The sequence below is a fragment of the Erithacus rubecula genome (assembly GCF_903797595.1).
Source record: "Erithacus rubecula genome assembly, chromosome: 14".
Lineage (NCBI taxonomy): Eukaryota > Metazoa > Chordata > Aves > Passeriformes > Muscicapidae > Erithacus > Erithacus rubecula.
In genome coordinates, this window is record NC_136666.1 from 14,813,601 (window position 1) to 14,838,149 (window position 24,549).

General features: G+C 36.5%; 1 protein-coding gene across 6 annotated transcripts in view; it reads left to right on the forward strand.

Annotated features, from left to right (window-relative positions):
* The window catches only part of TCF12 (transcription factor 12), a 158,159-nt gene that overhangs the window by 76,279 nt on the left and 57,331 nt on the right, over nt 1-24,549 (forward strand). For all 6 annotated transcript variants that reach the window (XM_079318101.1, XM_079318097.1, XM_079318100.1 and 3 more), the window contains exon 7: nt 11,920-11,984. In XM_079318101.1, coding sequence (XP_079174227.1) covers nt 11,920-11,984 — 65 coding nt within the window. The remainder of the gene's footprint in view (nt 1-11,919; nt 11,985-24,549) is intronic.

Sequence of the window (24,549 nt, forward strand, 5' to 3'; positions counted from 1 at the left end):
ACTTGGAATTGCATCAAGGAGCTAAGTTGGAAATTCTTTGGCCAAAATTTTCTTTTTAACTGTAGGGGCAGATGCTACTGTTACCGAAGCTTGTTTCTGGTTATGTACTTTGTTCGGTAATTTGGAAGACTTAGCATTAGTATCGTTACTTACAGAATTGAATAACTTTTCATTTCAAGACAGAACAGCAGCAGGATTTGAAATGTTTGAGTTTGGCAAGAAAAGGCTTGTCTGTAAAACAATGAAATTGCGTTGGGGAAATACAGTGCCTCTGTTCAGCTGGGGCGGGCTGAGGTACACTGCGAGCTGTTGTGAGCTGCAGCTGCATTTACCATCAAACACTGAGCTGGTGCCGATGAATGTTTTGTTTTTAGTGTCATGGAAACTGTGAGCCAAAGAATGGATATTCTATTCATCTGGGAAAATAGCAGTTCACTGCATAAAACATCAGTTGCTTCCAAAGCAGTTCTTAAAATAGACCTTGTGACTATAACCCTAGAAGTAAAAGTGCAGCAGTATAAATGACCTCGGTACTGATTTGATTTTTTTAAAAAATTAGAATAGATGTGCAAATTAAATAAATACAGAGGTGGTGAAAGTTTCAAGATACAGTTGTGGCATGGTACTCCTACAGTGATTCTGTGTTTTACTTTACTACGCAATTTTTAATTTAAAGAAATGGAGAAACCCAGATATTTAAATATCAGTCTGAATTCTTTTTATAACTCTTCTTCAAATGGCTTGCTCAAAGAGAGATAGTTTCAGTATCATTTACTGTTTTGTACAGCAGAGTGCAAAGCATAAATTCGTTGCAGACACCGGATATCCAAGAGAGTGCTCTCATGGGCAAAGAAGGAAAGAGGTATGGAACAGTGTTGTGAGGGTTTTTAAATGCATGAGCATTTCTGCAAAGCCAGTATGTAACAAATAATTAAGGGACTTAATTCAGTTGAATTTGAAAGCTTAAGCTTATTTCAGTAAATTTTGGTGTTGAGGGAAAAGTAAATGTAAGAGGTAAAGAGAAACCAATACAGAAAAATAGATATACAAAGTTGTTGCAAAAGGAAGCTGAATAAATTACAAGTAATTTGACCTGATGGAAGTTGGGGGCAGAATTTTCTGTTGCAGTATTTCAGAATCCAGGATTGTGAAATGGATGCCCTAGTAATTAAAAGAAAGGAACCTTTGCATACAGTGAAAGTGGTGGGATTCTTTCTGTTTATTGCTATTTAGCTTAGGGTGAGTTGGTTGGTTGGTGTTTGTGGGCTGGTGTGGTTTGGTTTTGTTTTGTTTTAATTGGGTGTTTGGAAATTGGGTGCAATATTTTTGATCTGGTGTTAAGGTGTGCTGAGCAGAGGTGCATGGTCACCTGCCCAAGATGTGTCACCTGCAGCTGCTCCTTCCAGACCCCAACCTGCAGTGGTGGAAGGGACTGCTCCATGCCAGGTGCAGAACTTTACATTTGTTATGGTTGAATTTTATGAAGTTCCTGTTGGCCCAATCCTCTAGATTGTTTCTGTTCCTCTGAATGGTGGTCCTGCCTTCAAGTATACCAACTGCATTTCCAAAACTGGGGGTTTGTGCAAACTTTTTTAGGGTGTGCTCTGTGTTTTCCTCCAGGCTGAAAAGACATTAAGCAAGATATGTATTCTATACTAACAGAATTATAGATGCAGGGAGAGTGATAAAAAGATAAGTTGAAAAAACTGCATGAGAAGTAAAATAGGTGCTTCAGATGCTGAGATTTAGATGAGTTACTCAGTACAGGATCAAGAAAAGTGTTTTATAAGTGTTTATGACTGTTTGATATCAAGAGCTAATGTGTAGTTGAAAGCTTACAGCAGAGATAACAGCTAGGTATGGAATGGGAAATGTCTTTGAAATTAATCCTTGTTTGTGTATGAAAAGCTTCCACAATAATGTGCAAGCTCTACAGTACCTGTTCTATAGTCCAGGGAGTTGAAATACAAGCAGGTAAAATAGATAAAAAGATACAAAGCCCATATGGTTTTACTTTCACTCATTAATACTGTTTAGGCTTAGAAGGAAGATTTTCACTCTTCAATGCTTTCAGGTACCATAACCACATATCCTTAACACCAAGGTGGATTTTTGGCCTTTTCTAGTCAGTGCCTCAGAAGGTTCCCTGTGGAATTTGCCAAGGCCAGAATGCCTTTTGCAGAGCTCCTGAGGCATGCCAACAGGAAAAGTTGGGATAATGGAGGAACATGCCAAGTTTCATATCTCCTGCCCTCCTCCTGAAGGGTAAATGCAGTTCCAGGCTGCAGGGATGTCAGTCCTGCAGGAATCCTTCTGCACTGGCTGAGTAAGAGGCAGTTTGCTTCTTAACTGCAATTCAGAGCACTCCACTGACCTGTCTTCTTTTGTTTCAATCTGCCAGCAAGCTCTGAATTTCCAGTCATGTATTTAGATTGACAAGCTGATGCTTTAAAAAAAACCAAGCAAAACAATAAAAGGCAAAAAAGACTAAATCTAGAGGCAAGGTTTGAGTCATGTTGATGTTTCCAGTTGCATTTAAAACACTGTCTGGTGCCTAGCTTTCTCTCCCTGAATGCATTTTTATTTTAATAGAGTAACAAGGTTATTCCTTTAAATAATTCTTTAAAAATGTATCCTCTTATTGTGAAACAGTTTAGCAGTGCCTGTAGCTTAGAAAACTCAGGTACATTGATAGTGTACTGTGCCAGTTTACAGTGAAAAAACCACACCTTTCCCACAAAATCAGATTAAAGAGCATTACCATTAATAAAGTTCTGTTTTGGTGATGTCATAATTTATGATTTGCTATCAGAAGAATAAATTCTTTACTTGTTTTAAATGTTGTACAAAATGAACTTTCTTCCAGAAATCTTCCACTCTATCAATATTCTAAGACTTAGTAAAAATCAGCCTTAATATCTGAGACAAACTCTTGGTTTATATATATTTGGAAAATAAAGAGTAAAAGTTAATAATTTTGGAGTCAGGTTACCTCACCCTGCTGATACAGATGTGCAGGGCATTAACAATTGCTGTTACATTCTCATTGCTGTTGAAATAGAAAGTATTTCATCATTCTTATTCATGTCACCTTTTCTATCAAATAATTACCAATATTGCAATGAGCGTTCCTTTTGTTCTTAACATGCTGAGGAAAAGTGTTTTCCTTATCTGCTTTAGGTCATTTAAAGTCTCTGTAAAGCATGTGTAGCCAAGCAGAGAGGTAGTATTTATTGATATATGAGGTTTTATCTTCAGTTCATTGAGCAGCTCCCCATGTTCCATGGTGTTTTTAAACCTGAGAGTTATGATCACCTGGACTAAGTCTGGACTTGGGTTATAATTCTTAATATTCCTTCAGTTGTGTTCCCACACCTGTTATGATCTCTTATAAATACTCTGTGACTTAAAACTCCAGTATTCATCCTTGAGGTGCCTTGGCAGTAAGGTATTGGTCTTTCCATAAATACATGAAGATGTGAAGTGCCTGCAGATGAGGGATGGTTTAGAGAGATCTGTAATTTTTGGGTGTTTTTGTGTAGATAGGTAAAAGTTCATTCTCTGTGCAGCTCCAGTACCAGTTTACAGCAATGTTCTCCTGTGCAGTTATTGTCAGTGGTTCAGGACTTGGGTGGATTGCTTGCATTTTTGGACATTCTAAAGCCTCATTCTGTAAATACTGCTTTTGTACTAAAATAAGAACACCTGTTTTAAGCTCTTAGCATTTTAAATACTTTACATTAATCTAGACTATCTAATTATTCTTTATGGGGTTTTTGTTTCACCTTTTTTGGCTTGATGTGCCTTCATATAATGCATGTAAATAGTCAGGAATTACCAGCCCCTAGCCAGGAGATGGCTCCTTTCAGGCACCATCTCCTGAGGATTTCCTCTCCTGTTTTAACAGGTAACTTGATTATTCTGTGGTATCTGTGGGGAATTGTTTCTAGAAGAAGTAATATTCAGAAAACACTCAACATGTTGTTTTGTCTTCCAAAACGTGTTTTAGCATCTAATGTGTGTTTGGGATTTGGTTTTTAATGTTGTTTTTCTGGGTTGTTTGGTTCTTTGGGTGGTTTGGTGTGGTTTCTTGTTTGGTTGGTTTTTTTGTTTGGGGTTTTTTTTTTTTTCTGTTGTTGGCTTTTTTTTCCCTTCAGTTTAGCAGCTACTGCTAGTTTGGAGCCCACAGTTTGAGAATTCCTGTTTTACAAACCTCTGTCTCTGCAACTGAAATGGCTGTGAAGAGTGAAGTTAGAAAAAGTTATGCAAGTCATACAAATAAAAACCATAAAAAGTGATGTACAGCAGAGGACCACTGTATGCATTTGCCAGTGGCCTTGTGGAAGATGGTTATAAAAGTTTGTTGTGTTTGTGCCTGTGTTTATACACAAAATGGGCAAGGGGGTATCTTTCTTTGTTGACAAGCTGACTTTTCACATTTAATGAGCTGTAGATACCTGCAGTCCATACATATATATCTATATGAAGTAATCTAGTAATTTGTAGTAAGTCGTGTCGCCAAAATAATCTTTTAATTGGAAACAGGTGTAGCATTTTGTTGTAAAGTGTGGATTCTCTATTCATTTCCAATTAAAAAATCCTCTTGACTTTAGACTTAAGAATGTAATTGATGTTCAGAGTAATTTTTGTCCTTAGATCTGGGGCAAATTCCCCACCAGGAGAGCAAGGGATGCTTTTCAAGTTAACTCTAAGTAGCAGCTTTGCTAGTTACTGAAGAATTTGAGCTAAATCCCTTGGGGATGAGGTGGGAAAGATGGCAAAGGGAGAAATATTTTAATTGACAAAGTGAAGACACTTGGATACTCTAGAAAAATGTGGAAACGATAGGTGAAGTAAGTAAATGTAAATGACAAATGTCACCAGTGTGGAATGGCTGTGTGTTTATATGCAAACTCACTTTGGTTGTTGTTTTCTGGAAATTCAATATCCCTGATTTCCCTCATTTTTAGTGTATTTTTAATCTGTTTCTCACTGGGTGTTCTCTCTATGTGCAACACACACAATGGGTTAATACACAATGGGTTAGTAGAGTGCTAACATTGTTAATGGTAAGGTTAGCCTGGGGTAGGCATAGTAGTGGAGGATTTGGAACTCCATGAAACAACTATTCAGGAGTTATTTGGTTCACAGACACTTGCCCACATATGCCTGGGGGAGGAAGAGAAGAAAGTTCTTTCTTCAGGTTTGTCCTCCCTCTTCCCTCAGTTATTGCTGTGCATTCTTCCTGCCAGCGACTTCAGTGCCTTTTAGCCTTGCAAACATTTGATTTGTTATTCAGCTCAGTGTAAGCCTGCTAAGTGGAGGGACAGGAATAGTACTGAGGATGGATCAGCCTCTGTTGCAATAGAAATGTTCTTAGTTTGACATGAGCATATAAATTACAAGTTCATAGGGTCAATCCAAATATAATGTGGAATTTAGTCCACCCTTACCTCCTGTGTATTTGAAGTATGTAAGAACATTAATAAATTGTTTTTATAGCACAAGATCTGTGCAGTGATCTGCAAACTGACAAAATACTCCATCTTTTCTTAGATGTACTTACAAATCAATGGGATGAAGTGTCAAAGGCTTGTCTTTGAGAAGCAGGTTCTTTAATACCTCTTCACACACTGACATTATTTAAAAAAAAAAATATTGTGTTAAAGAAGTTGTGAGAAATCCCTTGACTTCTGTGTTTAACATCTTTATAAATATACACTGAGATTTATTGCCTGATTGGTTCAATCAGTAGAATTTTCACAGTGAAAGACATCTGCAAATGCTGACACAACTGTAAGTATAAAAACTTCTGATCCTTTTAGTCTTTGGAAGGCAAAATGATTTTTTTTTCCCCAGATAATCTTGTGCAAATGTTAATAAAAGCAATGATTCAGCATTTGTTCCTAAATTGCAGAAGTTATAATGGGAAGTTGATTACAGGTAATTCCAGCTTCAGATTTTTCACATTTTGGATTATTTGGATGTGAAAAACGGTTCTTGCTCCAAATAAGTAATTGGACTAGATAACAGAAGTATGATGCTGTCTTCTCACAAATGAGAATTTATGGCATGGAGAATCCTAGGAGATCTCTGGCAGACCTGAGACTGGATTGTTAAATCTCATAAATCTCATTGATAATCATAGTTTTTTACTTCTTGACAGTCATTAGTTTTGTAGGATCCTACCCAGTCTTTCAAAATTTTGGCCAAAAAAAAGGAGGAGGGAGCAAGTCTGTAGTGTTAAATCCAAGTCTTGCTAAAATACTTATTTCTGCTGTCTGGGAAAATTGGTCTTACAAGTTGTCACAGTATGGGGAAAAAAAAATCTCCAACATTTTTTCACTAGTTTCAGTCTGCACATGCCATTTTTATGATGATCTGTATAGACTGCATTGCTGATCAACACTTGGGCATGACATTTCTGGCTAAGTATGCTTGTAGTTTTTCTTCTGTACTGTTACTTTATTAAATTTTTTCCAGTAATAGGTTTTTATTGTGGAATAATTACTTACTAAACTTAAGGTTAAAAAATGTGTCCTACAAGTTTGCAGACATTCCATATTGTGTAGGTTTGACTGCTTTATTAAAAGGTGTGAGAGTGTGGATGAGTTTTCAGGACTTGGAGGGCTATTGATTGGAGAAGCTGCTTGCAGTCAGAAGAGTGAGCTAAGATGGAGCAGTGATGAGATTAAGGCTAGGTTAGGAAAGTGATTACAACTGGGGACCTGCTAATCACTGACCTCTGTAGGGATCCTGTAGTTTATCACTAATCTCACTTGCACTTGGCATTTTTCTGTGTTGCTGCTTCATTGTTCATAGCTGAGTGAGTAATTTGGCTTGGAATGAACAGGAGGAGGGTGCTGCAAGTCCAGCAGCTGCAGTTGTTGGCACTGGTTTGCTAAACATCCTTAGTGCAGCCAGCAGCATGCTTGGCACACATCAGCCAATAATACTTAAACATTGTCATGAAGAGAATAGGAGGTCATTTGTTTTAAGCCATTTCTTCAAATTGTGTTGCTGCAGATCTCTGTTTCATTTCCAGGAGTTCTGGTCTCAAGTATCAGAAGGAAAAATGTATGTTGTATTTTAACATGTAGTCACAATATATACATGTGCACATTATAGTTCTTTAAAATGCTAGATGGAAGATACTAAAGCTGTGACAGCCTCTATTAATGAGTAGGCTATATAGCAGTAGAAAAGGAAGACATTATTTCTCTGCTGCTGTGGGAAATGCATAGGTATATAGTAAAAATTGTTACAGCTGCATGTGTCAGTCTTGTCTCAAAGAAGGCAACACACCAAGTCCTAGGAGCAGAGATGGATATGTGTTTTAATCAAACATAATATTTTTTTCACTGTACTGAATAATTGCTGAATAAAAATTCTTAATGCCAACAAAATTAAAAAAAAAAAGTGGACCTGCAATAATCTAACTCTATAAATCTTGTGTAATTTTTATGTCATGGTAATTTGGCAAGCAATACTGATTAGTAGAAAAATGTCTCCTTTGTTGAAGGTTGCATCTTTTGTATGCACCTGTCAGTGTAGCTTGTGCAGCTTGTTCCTTGTGGATCTGCATACAAAAAAATTATTTGAACATATTCATTCTGTGGGTAACAAAGACATACTTTGCTGGATTTGGAGGGGGAGAAAGTAGTATAATAATTGATTTCTAGCTGAATTACCAACACTAGTTTAATAAACTTGCAAAGAAAAAAAAAATCTCAAACTTGTCAACAATGTTTTGTTATAAACTGATTTTTGGGTAGGCTATCTGTAGGGACCAGTTTAAAGTGTTATCATTGAAGAAATGATGGTTAGGAACTATAAAAAAACACTTCAGTGTTCACTTAAAGCAGATTCTCTGTACAAGTAGGGCAGACATACTTCATGTCTGACAAACAGAGCAGCTGCCAGCTGTGGTCACTATAGCATTCATACTGGATGATAAACATGGCTTCATTAAAAGATGTTGTTGCTTTCCATATTGCCAACCAAACGAATTCTTAGCAATGCACAGAGAGATCTTCAGTCTGTAAAGGGTTAATTCTGTGGGAATTCAAATAATTTGAGAGTTCTGACATCTTCTCATAAGCCAAGCATTATCTAGAAGCAGTGGGAAAAGGCTGTTTTATTCTGGCAGGCATTTATAGCACATTCACTGAAGTAGTCCTCAACTGAGTTAATGCAGAGCTGTTTTCAGCTCACTACCACTTTGCATCTTGCTGTTTCAGTTCATTCTGTGCTAAGAGAATTTAGGCTGTACAGCTGTTGTACATATAGATATATTGTGGAATACAGTTCCTCATGGGGTATTCAAAGGCTATATTAAGTTGTGAGTATATTGCATTTAGACAAGAGAAAAAGAATTATTTACTAAATGCCTATTAATGTTTGAATTGTTAGAAAATATGCCAGGGTTTTAAATTTATGCAGTTGGGAAATATTTGTGGTTCAAAATACCTAGTGGGATTTTCTTGGTTGGGTTTCTGTTAACTCCATAGTCCCTGAACTTTAAGCCTGTTAGGTGGTGACCAGGTCCTTGAAATTTTTCCTGATAAGAACACATGAAACTTCAAAAAAAACCCCAAGGCCCAATAAAACACATTAATTCCAAGTTATTAAAAGATTCAAAAAAAAGCTTGTGAATTGACCTGTGCAAATGCAAAATTTTTGCACATAACCAACTCAATTGTTTTAAATGTCTGTTGCTTTATTCTGAATCTGCTTGGAATGCACAACTCTGCTATATAGAGCCACGAGGATGTAACCTGAAGTAAAGTTGACCATGGTGCTGCTTTGTATAGCAAGGCATAGATTTTGCTTCTAAAATGAGAGCATCTAATGTTTTGTGTTTTTTTTCTGAAAATAAAATCAGATCTGAAGAGGAAATAAACTTCATCTGGGCATCTGCTTTACCTTCCCAGCTGATAAGTGTGCACACTACCTTACCTCCATCTCTACACAAACTCGTGCAAATTGAAGTGTGGAGTAAAGATTTTGTCATTTATAGTGGTTTTTTGCTTCCCTTCTTCTAATTAATGTTGGGTGCCACAATGAGTTTCCTTATGTCCCCAAAATGCTGAGCATTAGTGTTTCTGAATTTCCAGCTGGGATGCTCAAGAGACTCTTGCTCTCTGTGTAGTGGGCACTGACTGAGACAAGACCTGAGAGGGTGGAAGAGACTCAGCTGCAAATTTTGTGGGGTAGGCCTGCCATCCATTTAGGGTCTGCTTTGGCTCTCAGTCTCATTGTATTTTAGAAGTTTCCCTTCTCATAAGCAGTGGCACTCCAGTAATTTTGGGTTTTACTGTAACATCTACGTTTTTATGCTTTTCTGTCAATCTGTAGAGTATGAGTAAATAAGAAAGGGATTTCATAAGCTAAAATCCACCAAAGAGATTCTACTTTGAAATATTTGGCCATGTGTATGAACTTAATTGGATGCTAGACTGCCCATGCACTGATCAGAGTGTGTATGGGCCCTATTTGTTAGCTGAAGTGCATTGAGATGACAAGGGGCAGTTTGAAATCTGTACTGTGTCACCTTTCTGTTGTGTTGGTGGTGAAGCATGCAGACAGCATGATGCTGGGAAACCATGGTCTGTCATCACTGGAGCTTCAGAGGCTTCACTGGACTCCAGTGATATACTCTGTCCCATCCTTGTGCTGTGCTGGTGTGGAGACCAAGCTGCTGGCACTGCTGCTGTCCCACACCTGGCACCACAGGCTGCAGCTCCATGGTTTGAGCAGGAGCCAAGAGCAGGACTTGAGTGTGGGCTCAGTGTGTGTTGCTGTAGTGTGTGCCTGCCAATTTTTGGTGTTTAAAAAATGTGTACCTTTATCATTGTGACATTATTGCCACTTTGAGAATCCTGTCTGAGTGCTTGCATGGGAATATGTTTGGGAGACTGTCTATGAAAGGCACCCTCTCATAATTAATCCTGGGTTGTTTTCCAAACCCTTCATTGAAATGCTAGGGCATTTGAACACAGGTTAAACATTAATATCCTCCAGCCAATTTTTGATAAATATTTAGGCACTGCAGCATCAGAAAACTTTGACTTTTCCTGGTCACTTCTTGGAACCAAATTTACTATAGATAGGGTTGTTGGAGTAAGCTTTTCTCCTTTAATATGAATCTGCCATACTTTAAAAATTATAACATTTAAATAACACAATTTTATGCATTCTTATCTAACAATTTCTTGCTTGCTACACAAACCATAATTTAAATCATAATTTTTCTAGCCTCTGTAATTGACTCTTGTACAAATATTTGTTTTAAAGCCTGCCTGGAAGACTGCATACTTCAGTCAAAGTTGTTTATCATGTGATATGAGATTCTCATTTTCTGCAAAGAAAATGCTGAGTCTGGTTTAAAATGAGCAGCATGATTCATCCTACTACTTATAATTTTGCATGCTAGGTATTTTATTTGCTTGGTGCTTGATAGATTGTTAGAGGCAAATTGCTTCAGCAGAAAAATGTTAACTTTTTTTTCTCCCTTTGTTGCAGCAGAGCTGCCATTTTTCAAGCAAACTATTGTTGACCATACCATTGGTAGCTATCACAATGATAATCTTTCAGAGATGTTGTTCCAAGAGATCCAGACTTCCTCTTCCTCCCTGCTTACAAAAGATGCACTTTTAAAATGAACAAAAAGCATTCTTTAGATTTTCCTCTTATGAAATTATGTTTAGGGACTTCTGGTAAGAGAGAAAAATCAGAAAAAGCAAAGGAAGTCCTATTCTTAAAGTGCAATTGCAATAACATGGAGCTATTTATCACTGAAATGGGAATGTGAAAGAGAGGCTACTTTTTCTTCTTATTAAGACAGGATAACACACATCATTTGCAAAGGGAATGCCTAGTTGAGCGAGATACCATTCATTTTCAAATGGTAGATCTGGTTAATTAATGCTTGCCTTTGGATAAGGCTCTGAGTGGTGATACAGGGTTTTTCTGAGTCCTAACTGTGTTGTAATTAGGGCAGGCACAGGCACTTGGTGTTTTCTGTTGCAAACAAACTGGAGGAGTGTCTGATGCTTGGCATTGTTCATTGGGCTTCTATTCAAGATCTTTTCAAAGTGTTGATTGAGAAACTTCTGATCTCTACTGGAGAAATTGCACACTGAGTTTTCATAAACAACCAAGCTGTTTTGGTGGTGAACCTAATGAATACAGCACTAAGTAGTTTTTTCTAGAGCTGGCAACCCATTGCTAATGTCTTGTGACCTCAGGCAGCAGCATCAGAAGGCAGCCCCTGTGCATGAGGCACCGTGTTCTCTATGTGCTCCCAAATGCAAAGGCTGCATTATGGCAGAAAAGGCTGTTTTGCTGTCTCACCCAGTTGTATTGCTTGAATTTTGTACCTGCTGATCTGTATATTAAAAAAAATAATTTAAAGATTTAGGGATGAGTGTCAAGAGCTAAATGAATCAGCCATGGTTTAAGGTTGGCATGAGTTTTACTGTTTTGAATGAAGTTTTTGTTTGCTTTTCATGTGGTTTTATTTTATTGCTCAGTCTATTTATTGTCTAAGAGGGATACCAGCTAGTGTTAGTTTCATGTAGGAAGGAGAAATGTCTAAATGTGTCTGTGCCTTTGCTTGTTGGTAATGGAAATGAAAATGGACATTTGCCTTTTGTATTTAAACATACTGAATAAAAATATTTTATAGAATGACTGATTACAAAAGGAATTTAATTAGGTAAATATGTCATCTATTACTGTAGTGTTGTTTGAGTGTGTTAAACACAGATGTATAAAAACCTGATTTTATTCCTGCAACTTGATGTTTGTAAATTTATTATGATGCTAATTGATTTTCTGAATTGCGTATAAAAGAACTGCTGTGGATGTCTAGGGGATTTTAAAAATAACCAAATTTTAAATTTATTTCTTTTATAGGGAAAACCTCCGACAGAGGTCCATTTCCACTGTATGGTAGAGACACAGGCTTACCAGGCTGTCAAGTAAGCACAGAGTTTCTTTCTTCATTTTAGAGTGATGATTTCCTTCATGTTATTTCTAATGAGCCAGACTAAAAATACTTTCATCATTGTTTAAAAATTTGTTTTGAATGCACAGGAAATTTGACTGTTTAAAAAGTATAATTAGCATATGATTACATTCAGTGTATGTTGATAAAGATTTAAATAACTAGTATGTTTATAATTCTAAGAAATTAATTTGTGTTTATTTTCTCAAAGAGAAATATTTTAAAAATGTTTAAAATAGGTTGACTATTTTCTTTGAACTGATATTTTCAGGAGTGTCTCTTCTGGACAATAACATCTAGCATATGAGTTTGACATCTTGGTTTTCAGTCTTTTAACTAGTAGCTTGGGAAGTGTGAATGGGCAACACCATGTGGCAATACTTCCCCTATTTAGAAAGGATCATTCTCACAGCCTTTACTACTTCTCTGCAACACAGATGTGGCAAACAAAGACCCATTTGTAGCTGTATGGGTGAGCTTTCAGCAACATTCTCCCAAAATGCAGTATAGCTCTTTACCTGAGAGTTATGGGCTTCACATTATTGCCAGCCTAGACAGTAAAACATTGTATTAGTGTAGTTACTATTGTTGAAATAACTGTATGTGCTCTATTTAAATATAATAACTTAAATTTGGCATTAGTTTGGAATCAAATTAATTTCCATGTTACCCTTTCATTAAGTTAGTGTTTTGTATTGGAAAATTATTTTATGTGAACTTGCATAAAATTCCATTCTGCTTTGCAGTGATTAGTGTAATTTCTGTTCAATTTCTCAGTGAGGAAAATCCTTTATATCTCTGTATATTTAGGATTGTTTCCATCTAGCACAATTTAGTAATAGTTTTTTACATGTAACTGTTTAACCCTACAATCTTAGCCAGGTTTGTTTCTATTAACATCACTTTTAGTTCTGTTTATTCCCTTGATAAGCTTCCAACTATTTCATCTCCCTCAGTTTCTTTCTCCTTAAAATTTTTAGTAAGTGGGGAAAATGTTACTGTGGGTAACTGTATGAATTCTATTTTCAGGATAATAAAAAGTGAACATAGAGATAACTTTCAATTAAATTTTAATTCCATTTAAAGTAGTGTGCTAAGTTGCAGTTTGTACTTTTTGGTCTTTGTCAGGTGAGTCTGACAGTATTTGAATTCATTTAACTGGGACTGTGGTGGCATTTCTGAATAACATTTTTTGTTGTTGTTCATTTGTTTATTTGTTTGAATGCATGGTAGTGCCTGAAAGACAGCTCTCATTGCAGCTATAGTGTTTGAAATCTGTCACAGAGAAGGTCCAAAGTGATCATGAGAGGTTGTTACAATCCAAATAAAGAATTGCTGCATTGTCCCTGACAGAGGCTTCATATGGTCAGTTTTCAAAAAAGTCTAGAGATGGAAGAGACTGCATGACCACCCCAGGTTTTGTTTTCAACTACTTAAGTGTAATTACTTTTAGAAAGTTTCCCTGGTCCCTTATCTAAACATCATTGTAATTAAAGTAGCTGACTCTTGTCTACAGACACTGGACATAGAGAAGAATCTATTTAATCTGTAGAGGCTGGAAGAGCTATTAGATGATTAATATGATAAGGAGTCCTTAGAAAAGATAAGGCACAACTGGAATTAATTTTTACCTGTGTGTATATAGCTCAGGTGTATTTTAACAGTGGCTATGCAGCAGGATCTATCTCAGAATGAAATATTACTAGAAAAGCTTATGCTCTGCTCTGAATGTTCTCCAGTAGGTTCACAACTCTAGGGAATTCCAGTGCTTCAAATGAGGTCAAGTATCTCACCTAGGGCCTTACCATCATGGCAAGAAAAAATTTCCTGGCTCTTTCAGACATTACTGTGAATTTTTTGCAGAGTGGTACTTGCCTATTTTCCTAACAAATATCCAGTTTCTGATACATATTTGAATTGTGGTGATCTAAAATTTCCCAATACATTTTTATGGTAATACTGGCTAGCTTGCTATTCCTCACCCTGGGTTTTCAGCTTGCAGTTTCCATGCATTAAAATGTATTTGTTTTTTTAATACACGGCTTCCACCATCTCTAAATTTGTCAGTGCAATTTTGAATTCCAGGCTTGCACTGCATTTGTAGATCCTTATGGGTTATTTGCTTTGTGAGTTTAGTAAATGTAGTCTTCATTTTTCATCCAATTACTAATTAAGAGGTGGAATGATGCCCAAAACAGACGCCTGCAAAGTCTCAGTTAATACATCCACCCACTGTTGATCACAAACTCTTGGCTGTTTTTTAATCAGCTTCCCTCTGTATTCAGCACTAGTTTTACTTGTCCTTGGTTCCTCAGTTCACCTGTGAAATGTGGAAGTGGTAAAAGCCTTATTAAAACCTATTGGTAAAAGCCTATTATGCAATTTGAGAAGGAAATTAATTTTATGTTGTGTATTCCAGCTGAATCAGTATCACTTCTTCATTATCTTCTAACATTTGCAGTCTATTTCTTCCAGTATTCTTTTAAAAAAAGAAAAAAAGGAAATTTAGATTGTTGAGGTATTACAAGCTGCTACTTTTCTTCTTATCTGAAACCAACCAACCAACCCCACTCTTTTCTAGTCTCTGCTCTGAACCATGACTTCTTCAAGGACAGTGGCTGTGGTTACTAAAATGATAAAATGGCAGTAGCCAGGCTCCTGAGTTTGTTATTGGGTGCAGATGAATTGAAAATACCTAACTTCTCCAAATACTCTTGAATCCATCCTTCTCCTACCTCCTTTCCTTATGTTATTGGTGTAAAGGATATTAATAACCTAGTATGAAAGTGTGAGGAGTTTTAATTTTTACTTTCTGTTGAGTTTACAGAAGGCTGCAATGAAAATTTTCAAGACTACTGTCAACTGCAATGTTTCAGAGTCTTAGTATCATTCTCACCTTTTACTGAAAATAATCTGAGCAGTGATTTGTAGGGACTTTGCTATCCACAAGCTTTATATTTAGGCTGTAGGAGTTGAAGTGTGATTGATTTTCAATGTAGCTTAAGAACCTGAGTGACTTAGGTAATAGAATCTGATTCAGCTGTAACATTTAGTCACAAGAATGTAAATATGGCTGGTTTACAAATATTTTATGAGCAGGAAATGCAGGTTCTCAGGTTTTCTTTCTATCAGGTGTTTTAAAAAAGCCAAAAAGGAGCATTCAAAAGTGTATAGACTCTAAGTGGATGGGTAAGATGACAAATTGAGGCTTATGCAGAGCTGATTTAGATGAATGTCAAAAATTTCTACCTGGAGGAAGAATTGACAGCTTTTAGAAAAAATACTAAAAACTCTATTTTGCTGTCAGAATGTAATGCAATGCTGCATGACTTGACACAAAATCTCTTTTTGTGTTTTTGAATTGGAGTGAGAGTGGTAGTTTTTGATTTTCTGGGGCGTCTCCACCATTTCTGTTGGCCATGTAATGGCAGTTTTGGGAAGGGCATCTTTTCACAAATTATGAATCAGGTAAAAGTTAATTTTTCAGAAAGCTTCTTGTCATAAAAAAGGTTTTCTTCACATTTGTGTAATTTAGTACTGAAAACAGTAGCTTATGTGAAAGAAACAAGATTGGACTTCAGATATTGAATACACTACTCCCATTTCCAGTATCATCATAAAGGTCCCCAGCTGTCACTGCACATTGGTTTGACAGGTCTGAGTTCAAAGAAAGCCAGGGGTCTGCACTATTTTTAAAGTGAAATTGAGATAAATGTGCAGTACATGTGTAGCTGTTAGTCTAATTCTTCTAATTGTCTGGGTCTTCACAGAAGGTAACTTTATCCCCAGGAGCCTGTGAGTGCCCTGGGTAATTGGTGGGGGATGTTCCTTCAGCCTCACTGTGCCTTTCTCATGTGCCTGGCACAGTCTCTCCACACTGGCATCACCAGGCCAGGATAGTAAATAGTTGGTGACTATCCCCTTAGCATTATATTTTCATTCTAAACAATCATGCATGAAAAATAGACATGATGGATTTTTTGACATGTGGAGATAACACATTTGTCCTCCCTTCATAATAACTGGAAGTCTGCACACTATCCTGTCTGTGGGAAAGGAGGTAGAATTGAGTGCTCAAAGTATGGGATGCTAGACAGAAACTAAGGAGACATTCACTACTTGTGATTTAAAGTGTACCCTTTTATAAAGAGTCAAATCTTAATTTACTCCATTTTTGCTACTCATTAATCTCTATGGTGTACACAGAGATTGGATACTTCAGAAATTATAAAACCCATTTAGAAAAAAACTACTGCTGATAAAACTTTAGAATATATGAGTGCTGGAAGGAGCTATGGATGGAATTTACTAAATGCCTTTCACTTAGACTATATACAATAATATATATATAATAATTTATAAAATATACATTACTCTAGTATATGATGTATATACATATGGCATGAAATATATAGCACTACACTGCAAGCATATGGATAATCTATATGATACTGTGTATACTACATATACTTTATTTAGTGGCAGATGGACTTTAAACTCATTTTTGCTTCTATTATTATTATATAACTTTTGTACATGTTGGTAATACACAATAAATAAGGCAGCTTTTTTCTTGGATTAAAAAATCCAATAGAAAGCTGGCCTATCAATATTTGCAGTAATATTGCTATTCCATTTTCCCTTCAGTAGCCATCAACTCTGCTGTTGCCATGAAGCTAATGTGAGATGACTCATTTAGCAGCATATTATTGCATCATTGCAACATGATGTAAGGCACATCAGGCTTTATTAAATTAGCCTGAATTTTGCAGTATGACAGTAACATTTTATGCACATTAGCACTACACTTAGTGCTCCTTATGGGCATATACTTCAAGTAAACATATTAAGACATGATTTCAGGCAACTTTTCAGAATTTATCAATTTCTTCTTTCTTCACAATTTAACATGGGACTTTAAAGGTTTGCATTTTGTTGCCTGCAAATTTAGCTCTTTATTAAAGAATAAAATGGCAGCATGTTAGACTGTATTTATTAGCTGTTACATCCTTAACAGACTGAAAAGTTTGGGTTTTTTTCTACAAAAAAAAAATAGTTTCTTAGCAGGCACTATAAGAACTTTTGAAATAAACCCAAAAAATGCCTTTAGCACCAATTTCTTGGGTAATTTAACAGATGATCACTTCAACAAAAGAAATGACTGCAAGTGTATGTTACTTTGTCTTTGCATAGTCAGTAATTTGCCTGTTTAAAATTTAAAGAGACTTTAAAGCAGCTTGTGCAGAATTCAAACCTAAAGAACAATCCTGCAATGTTGGGGCAAGTACTATCTCAGAGCTCACTCTAATAGCTGAGGAAGTGTAATAAGGATACAACTCCAGAAATTTGAGCTTTAAAGGGAGAACATAAAAGCTCATTCATATTATGCATAAGCAAAAATGGCAACTTTTTGTATTACTGGCTGGGTGGTGAGGATTAAGCAAGCAAAAGTTAAAACAAGAGTATAGGTACCCAAAAAAGCACCAATTTAAAAGTATTTTTAGTATGTTCCTAAACTATATAATTGTAAGATGTGTATTTGGTGTAATGGAGAAGATTGACTGATTTTAATGTTTTTATTAAAGCATCAGGTAGCATTAAACAGCTGTAAGATTAAGCATACAGACAAAAATGTGAATGTTAGGAGATAAGAATGTGCAAAATGTATGTGAGATGCAGAAATCAGATTTACTGACAAAAATGGAAAAGTAGAGAAGAATATGAAAAATGTAATTGGAAATACAAGTTTTGTGAGAACAAAAAACTCAGGAGTGACAACAGTGAAAGAAATGAGTGATTGTGAATAATGGGGTAGAGCAGGATTTTAGTGGCATTTGACAGCTGACATGTTTCTTAAAATGTAAGAGACTAGGAAAAGATATTTTTGTAGCACATCATATTTTCCAAGGTGGTTGATGTTCAAATGGGTGTGAAGACATGTAAATAAATCCTCTCAGTCTGCAGGGGTGGTCCTGAGGAGCAGCCTGGCACTGCAGTTGCTCCTGGGATGCTTTGCCAGGGTTTCTGCTAACCAGTGGCTATTAAACAACCAGAAATCTTCCTCCTCACTGCTGGTGTATGATTGAGGGTCCTTTAGATGGATCTTTCCAATGAGGCAGAAAATTACATCATTTTCTGGACCTTTCTGAAGAGTGGGGCCTTAGAAAGGCTACAAGCAGTGGCACCAGTTGCTTTCCTTCCTTCCTTACATGCTTTTAGAAGCAGTATAGAGAACATGATGTCTCCTGAAATGCAAGTAATACTGAGTTATGGAAGTATAAAAAAAAACAACTTAGGGCTTGTGCACATGTGGGTATTTTAATACCAATATAACTTTAAAGCAGAAAAACTGATCTTATTTTGTAAATTTTCTCTTTTTAATCTCCCCTTCCTCTGACACTTTTGATATCAGGTGTCTCCCTGAAGCAGATTTTTACAGCTGAGCTATCAATCTCAAAGAAATGCAGCTGCTGAAGGAAAGGCTGACACAATGTTAACTGAAGCAGTGACTCTGGATTCTGCCACCTGATACCATCCTAAAAGATTGGGATGGGGAGAGAGATACATGGTTTAAGGGCAGATGGAATGCCTGAACTTTAGTTTCTTTTGCTTCATTTTACTTCTCAAGTAGAATCAAGCAATATTAACTTTCTTTTCATCATGATTTATTAGAAGTGAATTACTTATTGTGCTATTGGGAAAATATCTACTGTCACCCAGCAGATAAGGAGTCTGCAGAACCTTTTTAGAATGTAAAAATGTATGGGGCACAGGCTAGATTTCATTTTCCAGCGCTGGAGGTGACCACCTGAAGTTAATCAAGGAAGACATTCCCCCTGGAATGAAGTGGGTAGCAGGTGTTAGGAATTTGTTATAGTTGGAGGAGGGATGCTATTTATAAAGAGGGAGCAGTTCTGTAAGGAATCATTTTCAATGCCTTTACTAGGCAAACAGTTTCTTGTCTTTGCCCTGCTCTTTCTCACACTATTTAGGGTTGGCAAATTTTCTTGCCACCTTTATTTTTTGTTTATTTTTGGTTGTATTTAAGGTTATGAATATTCTGTGAACCAATATGCATATTACCTTGCATATTGCTACATTAGGAAGTAAAAGTAATGCTACAGCACAGAGTGCAGATAAAACTTCTTTGGTGAATTACTATTTGTGTCCTGCTTTTCTGTCTGCCTCAGAGGTGGATGCTTCTCAGTTATAAATATATGGTATTAGTGGAGAATGGGGAAAATATTAGCTCAGCTCTCATACCTGTTTATCTGAATGAGCTGGATTGTCCTTTGGATTTTCTAGAAGAGTGCATTCATTTTTTCCTGTAATTACCCAAGTATGTTAGGCCATTTGCCTTCCTTTTTTAATTAGTAGGTAGAGAAAGTCCCTTCTCAAACTTCACATATGCACAAATAATTGGTGTCAAGAAGAAAAGAGGCCCTGAGTAGGACTGGGTGGGGGGAGTTGAGTGATGTAGGCAACCTGTGACTGAGCCCTGCTTCCTGGGATGAGTGGGAGAGGAGAGCTTGGGCACTCAGACAGTGATGGAAAGAAGCACAAGATTTGTCATTTACATTCCTCCTTCATGGAACTAAACCATCCAACCTGTATTGGTTTCAGCTGTGTTCTGGAGTGCTTTTTGAGACACTGGTGCTCCTGCTGGCACAGGTTTCTGAAGAGCAGGGAGAAAGGATAACAGTTATTCAGGAGAGGGGTTTGTAGCCTGAGATTTCCTGGCCATTTCCTGGCACCCTAGTATTGAACTGAGCTCTCCCTTGATCATATGTGAAAACATATGGGTTCTCCATGGTAATTCCTAATAATTAACTGGTTGCTTTATTAGTGTATCCTCAACATGTTAATAATTTTCTGACTTGATGCTTAGAGCAAGAGAGATTTTTCTCTTGGTTGTGTGGGAGAGAAGATGTACGGCTAATGGTCTGAAATATTTTTACATCTTTTTGCTGAAGATGCAAAGGGAGGAACAGATATAAGATACTTTGAGCTTTATAATATCCTTTATAGTCTGACTTCTGTAAATAAGACTCAGCATAAAATCCTTTATTATAATATTGACTCACGCTAGTATCTTGTAATCATAAAGGAAAGCAAGGATGGTAGTACCATGAAATTAAAATATAGATGAATAACCGCTCAGCAACTTTTCTTGTAAAATCTTGGAGTTTTCCAGAAAGCTCCAAATACCGTGACTTTTGTATAATCCCAGTAAGGAAGCTGTTCAAATTACTGTTTTCATAATGTAGCAGAAAGATTCAAAGGCAAAGGGAGGGGTGCCTGACCTGTAATCACAATGCTTAGCAATGCCTTCCTAGAATTCAGTCAGCAAGGCAAAAATACCTTGCCCGGGGGGATGAAGGAGGACAAGCTGAGCCAGCATAACCTCCGGGATTGGACACCAATATCAGCAGGGTGCTGCTTTAGAAGCATAAAACTGAATTTGTAGTCTTGCCAATATGCAGCATCAGTGCAGGGAAGACAATATTACAAAAGAGAAGGAAGGGACTTTTCAAAATATTTGTATTAATCAGGGTCTTTAAAGACATTTAGATGCAAAAAGAATACAAAATGATTCCTTCCCTTTGCATTTAATCTTTGCTCTCCTCACTGCTTAAAAAACCCCCATATATGTAATTCTGAATAAAATCCTTTCTTCTCTCTCCTCTGTCCCTGTGCTCAGTCCCAGTATATTTACACATGAACAGAATTTGCCACAGTAGCAGCCTCTGCTTAGGCACACACATGAATAAGCAGCTCGTGGTGATCCAGAAAAGCTTTGGCATAAAAAGAGAATATATTGATAACCTGATCTTCATTGGTGTTAACATTAATTGGAAAGACAGTAAAGCTAAATGTAATTTTGTTTATGATGTTGCATCACTTCAGTATTTAGTACCCTAGGTAGCTGGTTTTTAATCCAGTGAGCTAGATTAGCCTGATTACACTGGCAGGATGCAGTTGATGGATGACTGTCATTATCTTCTCAAACCTGCATGATACTTTAGGTATAGGAGATGATAATTAAATTTTCAAGAGACTACACTGAGATTATAAGACCTAAGTATTTTTTTAAAATGAGGAATATGTTTGCAATTATCAACATGTTGTTAGAGGATCCTCTCCTGAGATGTTTTATTAGCAACCCCTGATTTCCTTTAAATTGATCAAGAAAAAAAAGCTCAAGTTATCATATAACACTTTAGATGTTGTTTTGGTTTTCTAATTCTGATATTTTCCTCCTCCTGAAACAGACCAAAAATGTATCTGATCAAATCTATTGGTAATGGCTTGAAGATGTACAGGTTAGCACAATATATTTAATGAAACGTTGTTTGAGACAAAACACTAGAGAGGATCATAATTAATGCCTCATTTTCTGCCAGTTGCTATTGATTACTCATTCAGAGTCCCTTTGTTCTCAAAATGGTAACACTGTATTTCACATTACTATTTGATGATATTCTCAGGATGAGATTCTTTAACAACATGCTGATAATTGCAAACATATCTCTAAAATTTAAATTTAAAATGAATTTACATCATATGTCAGTGTTTTTTCCAAATTCAGCTCCTATTTTGGAGTGCATATTCATTGCAGTTTCCAAAGACTGGAGACTTGAGTAAAGTGAAATTGGATACTTTTTATCTTAGTTATATTTTTGGCTTAAACTGCATGACGTGGAACTTGAGTGAATGGTCTTTTTGCAGCCGTAACCTCTCTACTGGACTAAGATTTCAGAGCAATTATTAGTTAAGGTTTTAGTGTTGTGCTGGGTTTTCCTTTGGAAACACCATAACAAAATATGCAACTTTGCTGGGGGATTTTGCAAATTTATCAGAGTGTGACTTTTCTGTTTTGTTATATTCTTTTAAGCCAGCTTATGCAAATTGTCAGGTTTATCTATAAGGCAAGACATGCAATACTGAGACACATTATATCCATGCTCTAAGTCATCCAAATAGCTCACTGAGTAAAAAAGGACATGCACATGAAACTTGTGCTCTACCCAGGGCAACATTTCAAGTTTACAGTAAGGCAAGGAATGCACTTGCCATCTGCTCTGTGTAATTTTGAGAAATAGAGAGATGCCAAGTGAGTTTGTCAGCGACTGTGGCGGGATAATGGAGGGATTTGATTGCCATGAATGGTGTTGCATTACATTATTGTGTAGAAGTAAAGTATCCAAGCTCCCAATTTTTAACTAAACACTCAAGTACTTTTTTTTTTTTACCTCAACAGTTTTCCTGCTTTAAATAGGTACAGCCTGACAACTAGAAGTGAAAGCGTAAGCTTTATGAATAGGAATCTAATGAAAAAACTAGGAGAAATAAAATCTAGTTGAATCTAGTTGACTGCTGGGGAGGTTTTCAAGATCTGAGTTTGCAGTTGGTGAGTTGCAGCTCTCATTTCACTGCCAAAGCAGACTGCCTTATTATGCCAGCATAATAGGCCTGTCATAATCAGTTGCATATAATGGGCTAATGCTTTTATTCTCAACCATATTATTCTTTTGATAGAAAATAATGAATAATGTAAAGGCACACAGTTGTGTTTGGATGAAACTATTGCATAGTTTGGCTATGGGTACGCTGGGAAAATTTGAATTCTTAAAAGTGTTTGCCAGTGTTTGCATTTAGGAAAAGAGTATGTATGAAGAGGATTTAGGCCAAAAAGCACAAGGCTACCTACCTATGGCAAATATATTTTTGAACAGGTAAAACTTTATATAGTTAGTGTATGGAGTGTGTTTGTTAGAACTGTTTGTGTGCTTTTCAGAACAGCTTGGCTTTCCTGTTTGCATGGAGCCTAAATGTTAGAGAGCTGCAAGGAATATTATGGAAGGACATCTGTAGGCCTTTACTTGTCCACATTTTTTTTTAATATCCAAGTAAAATCAAGAAATGTTTACCGACATATTAGAATTCTGCTGGCTGGTGTCCTAGAAGTTCATTGAAGGCAGAGCAGTGTTTTGGCATCAAGTTGTACCTGAAGAATGACAGAGTTGGGCTAGAGAGAAGAAAGTTTAGGAGTTAGTAAAACTCTTTTTTACTTTTATGCTTAAATTCTTTGAAATAATCAATTTAAAAACCATTTTAAAATAAGTTGACTAAGGAGCTTCTTTTTATCTCAGGCATATAATTTTGATACAAGTGTATGGTTGATTGGCTTGTTAGTTTGAAAGGAAGTGAACTTTGCCTGCATGAAAGTGCAGCTGCAATGCAAAGTCACTTGTTTCCTGTGACAAAGGTGCATAAATCCACCACTTAAATGCAGATATGATTCTTTTCCCCCCACCCCATCCTTGCAATATTTGAATAGACAACTCTCCTGCATTTAATTTTTATGAGAATACTCTTTAGGAAAGTGACCCCTTTAAAGCATTTGTTGAGATAGTGGCCCTTGTGAAAGCCTTTCCTATTTGGGTCAGGCCATGCCATTTACCCTGAGGCTGTCAAACCTGTTTCTTGGTTTCTCTGAAAGGGATAAATCTCAGAAGTTAAGCAGTCATGTTCACATCTTTTTCTCTTTTCTCTTCAGAATCAGGCTTGCTGTGTTCTTAGTTGATTATAATAAAAAACTTCTTTTTCCCTTTTTTTTTTAAAAGTTATTGAACACTCATTCCTTTGGGGAAACATTACTTCAAATAACTTTTTGTATATCTTGAAACTGGATATATGTATTATAAAATCCAGAGAGGCAAATTTTTAACTGTGATGCCTCTTTATTTACAATGATAATACAGACACGGACTTGGACAAGCATTCAGGAGAATAACCAGTCATTGATTATTCTTTGGTAATTGGGTGCCTGCTTGGCAGATGAGGTTCAGAGTGAGGTGCAGGTTCTGTGTGGAGAATGCCCCTAACTCTGTAAGTGATCTGCCTCTGCCGGGACCTCGGACACTTCCTCAGGAAAGCTTGGTGCTGATAATACAAAGCTGTTTTGCTATCCTCTGTGGTATTTTTGTATTCCTTTCTTTATCAGATGCCCTTAGGAAAGGATCAGTCCTAATCAATATTTTTTTCTCAATTGGTTCAAACAGGCAGAAAAATCAATGAGCTGAACTAATGACATCTATTTTTATTTTCTTTCGGAAGACTGAGGAACAATTATAAAATTCTAAACAGATGTTTCATGTGATTGGGCCAATGGTAGAAGAGGGTTGTGGTTTTGTATTGTTTTGGTTTTTTAATCTTTTTTTATAAATAAAAAAATGCTCACTCAAATACAGTATAGATCAGAAAACTTCAGAGTGTGTTGCACAGCTTGAGATTTATGGTGTATTTACTCTAGTGCTTACACACTAACTTTATGTTATTGTGGAAGCCAGGCTGCTTTGAAATTCAGGGTCTGGTGAAAATTCAAATACTGGAATACTTAAAACAAGAACAAGAGTGACAAATGTCAGGAAGTAAAGGTTGGAGGTTAAGTCTGGAAAAGATACAGACTCATACCTTTTGGAATGACTTTGTAGAAATGAGTTTAAGCATTTTTACTGGTTGGTTCTTCTCTCTCT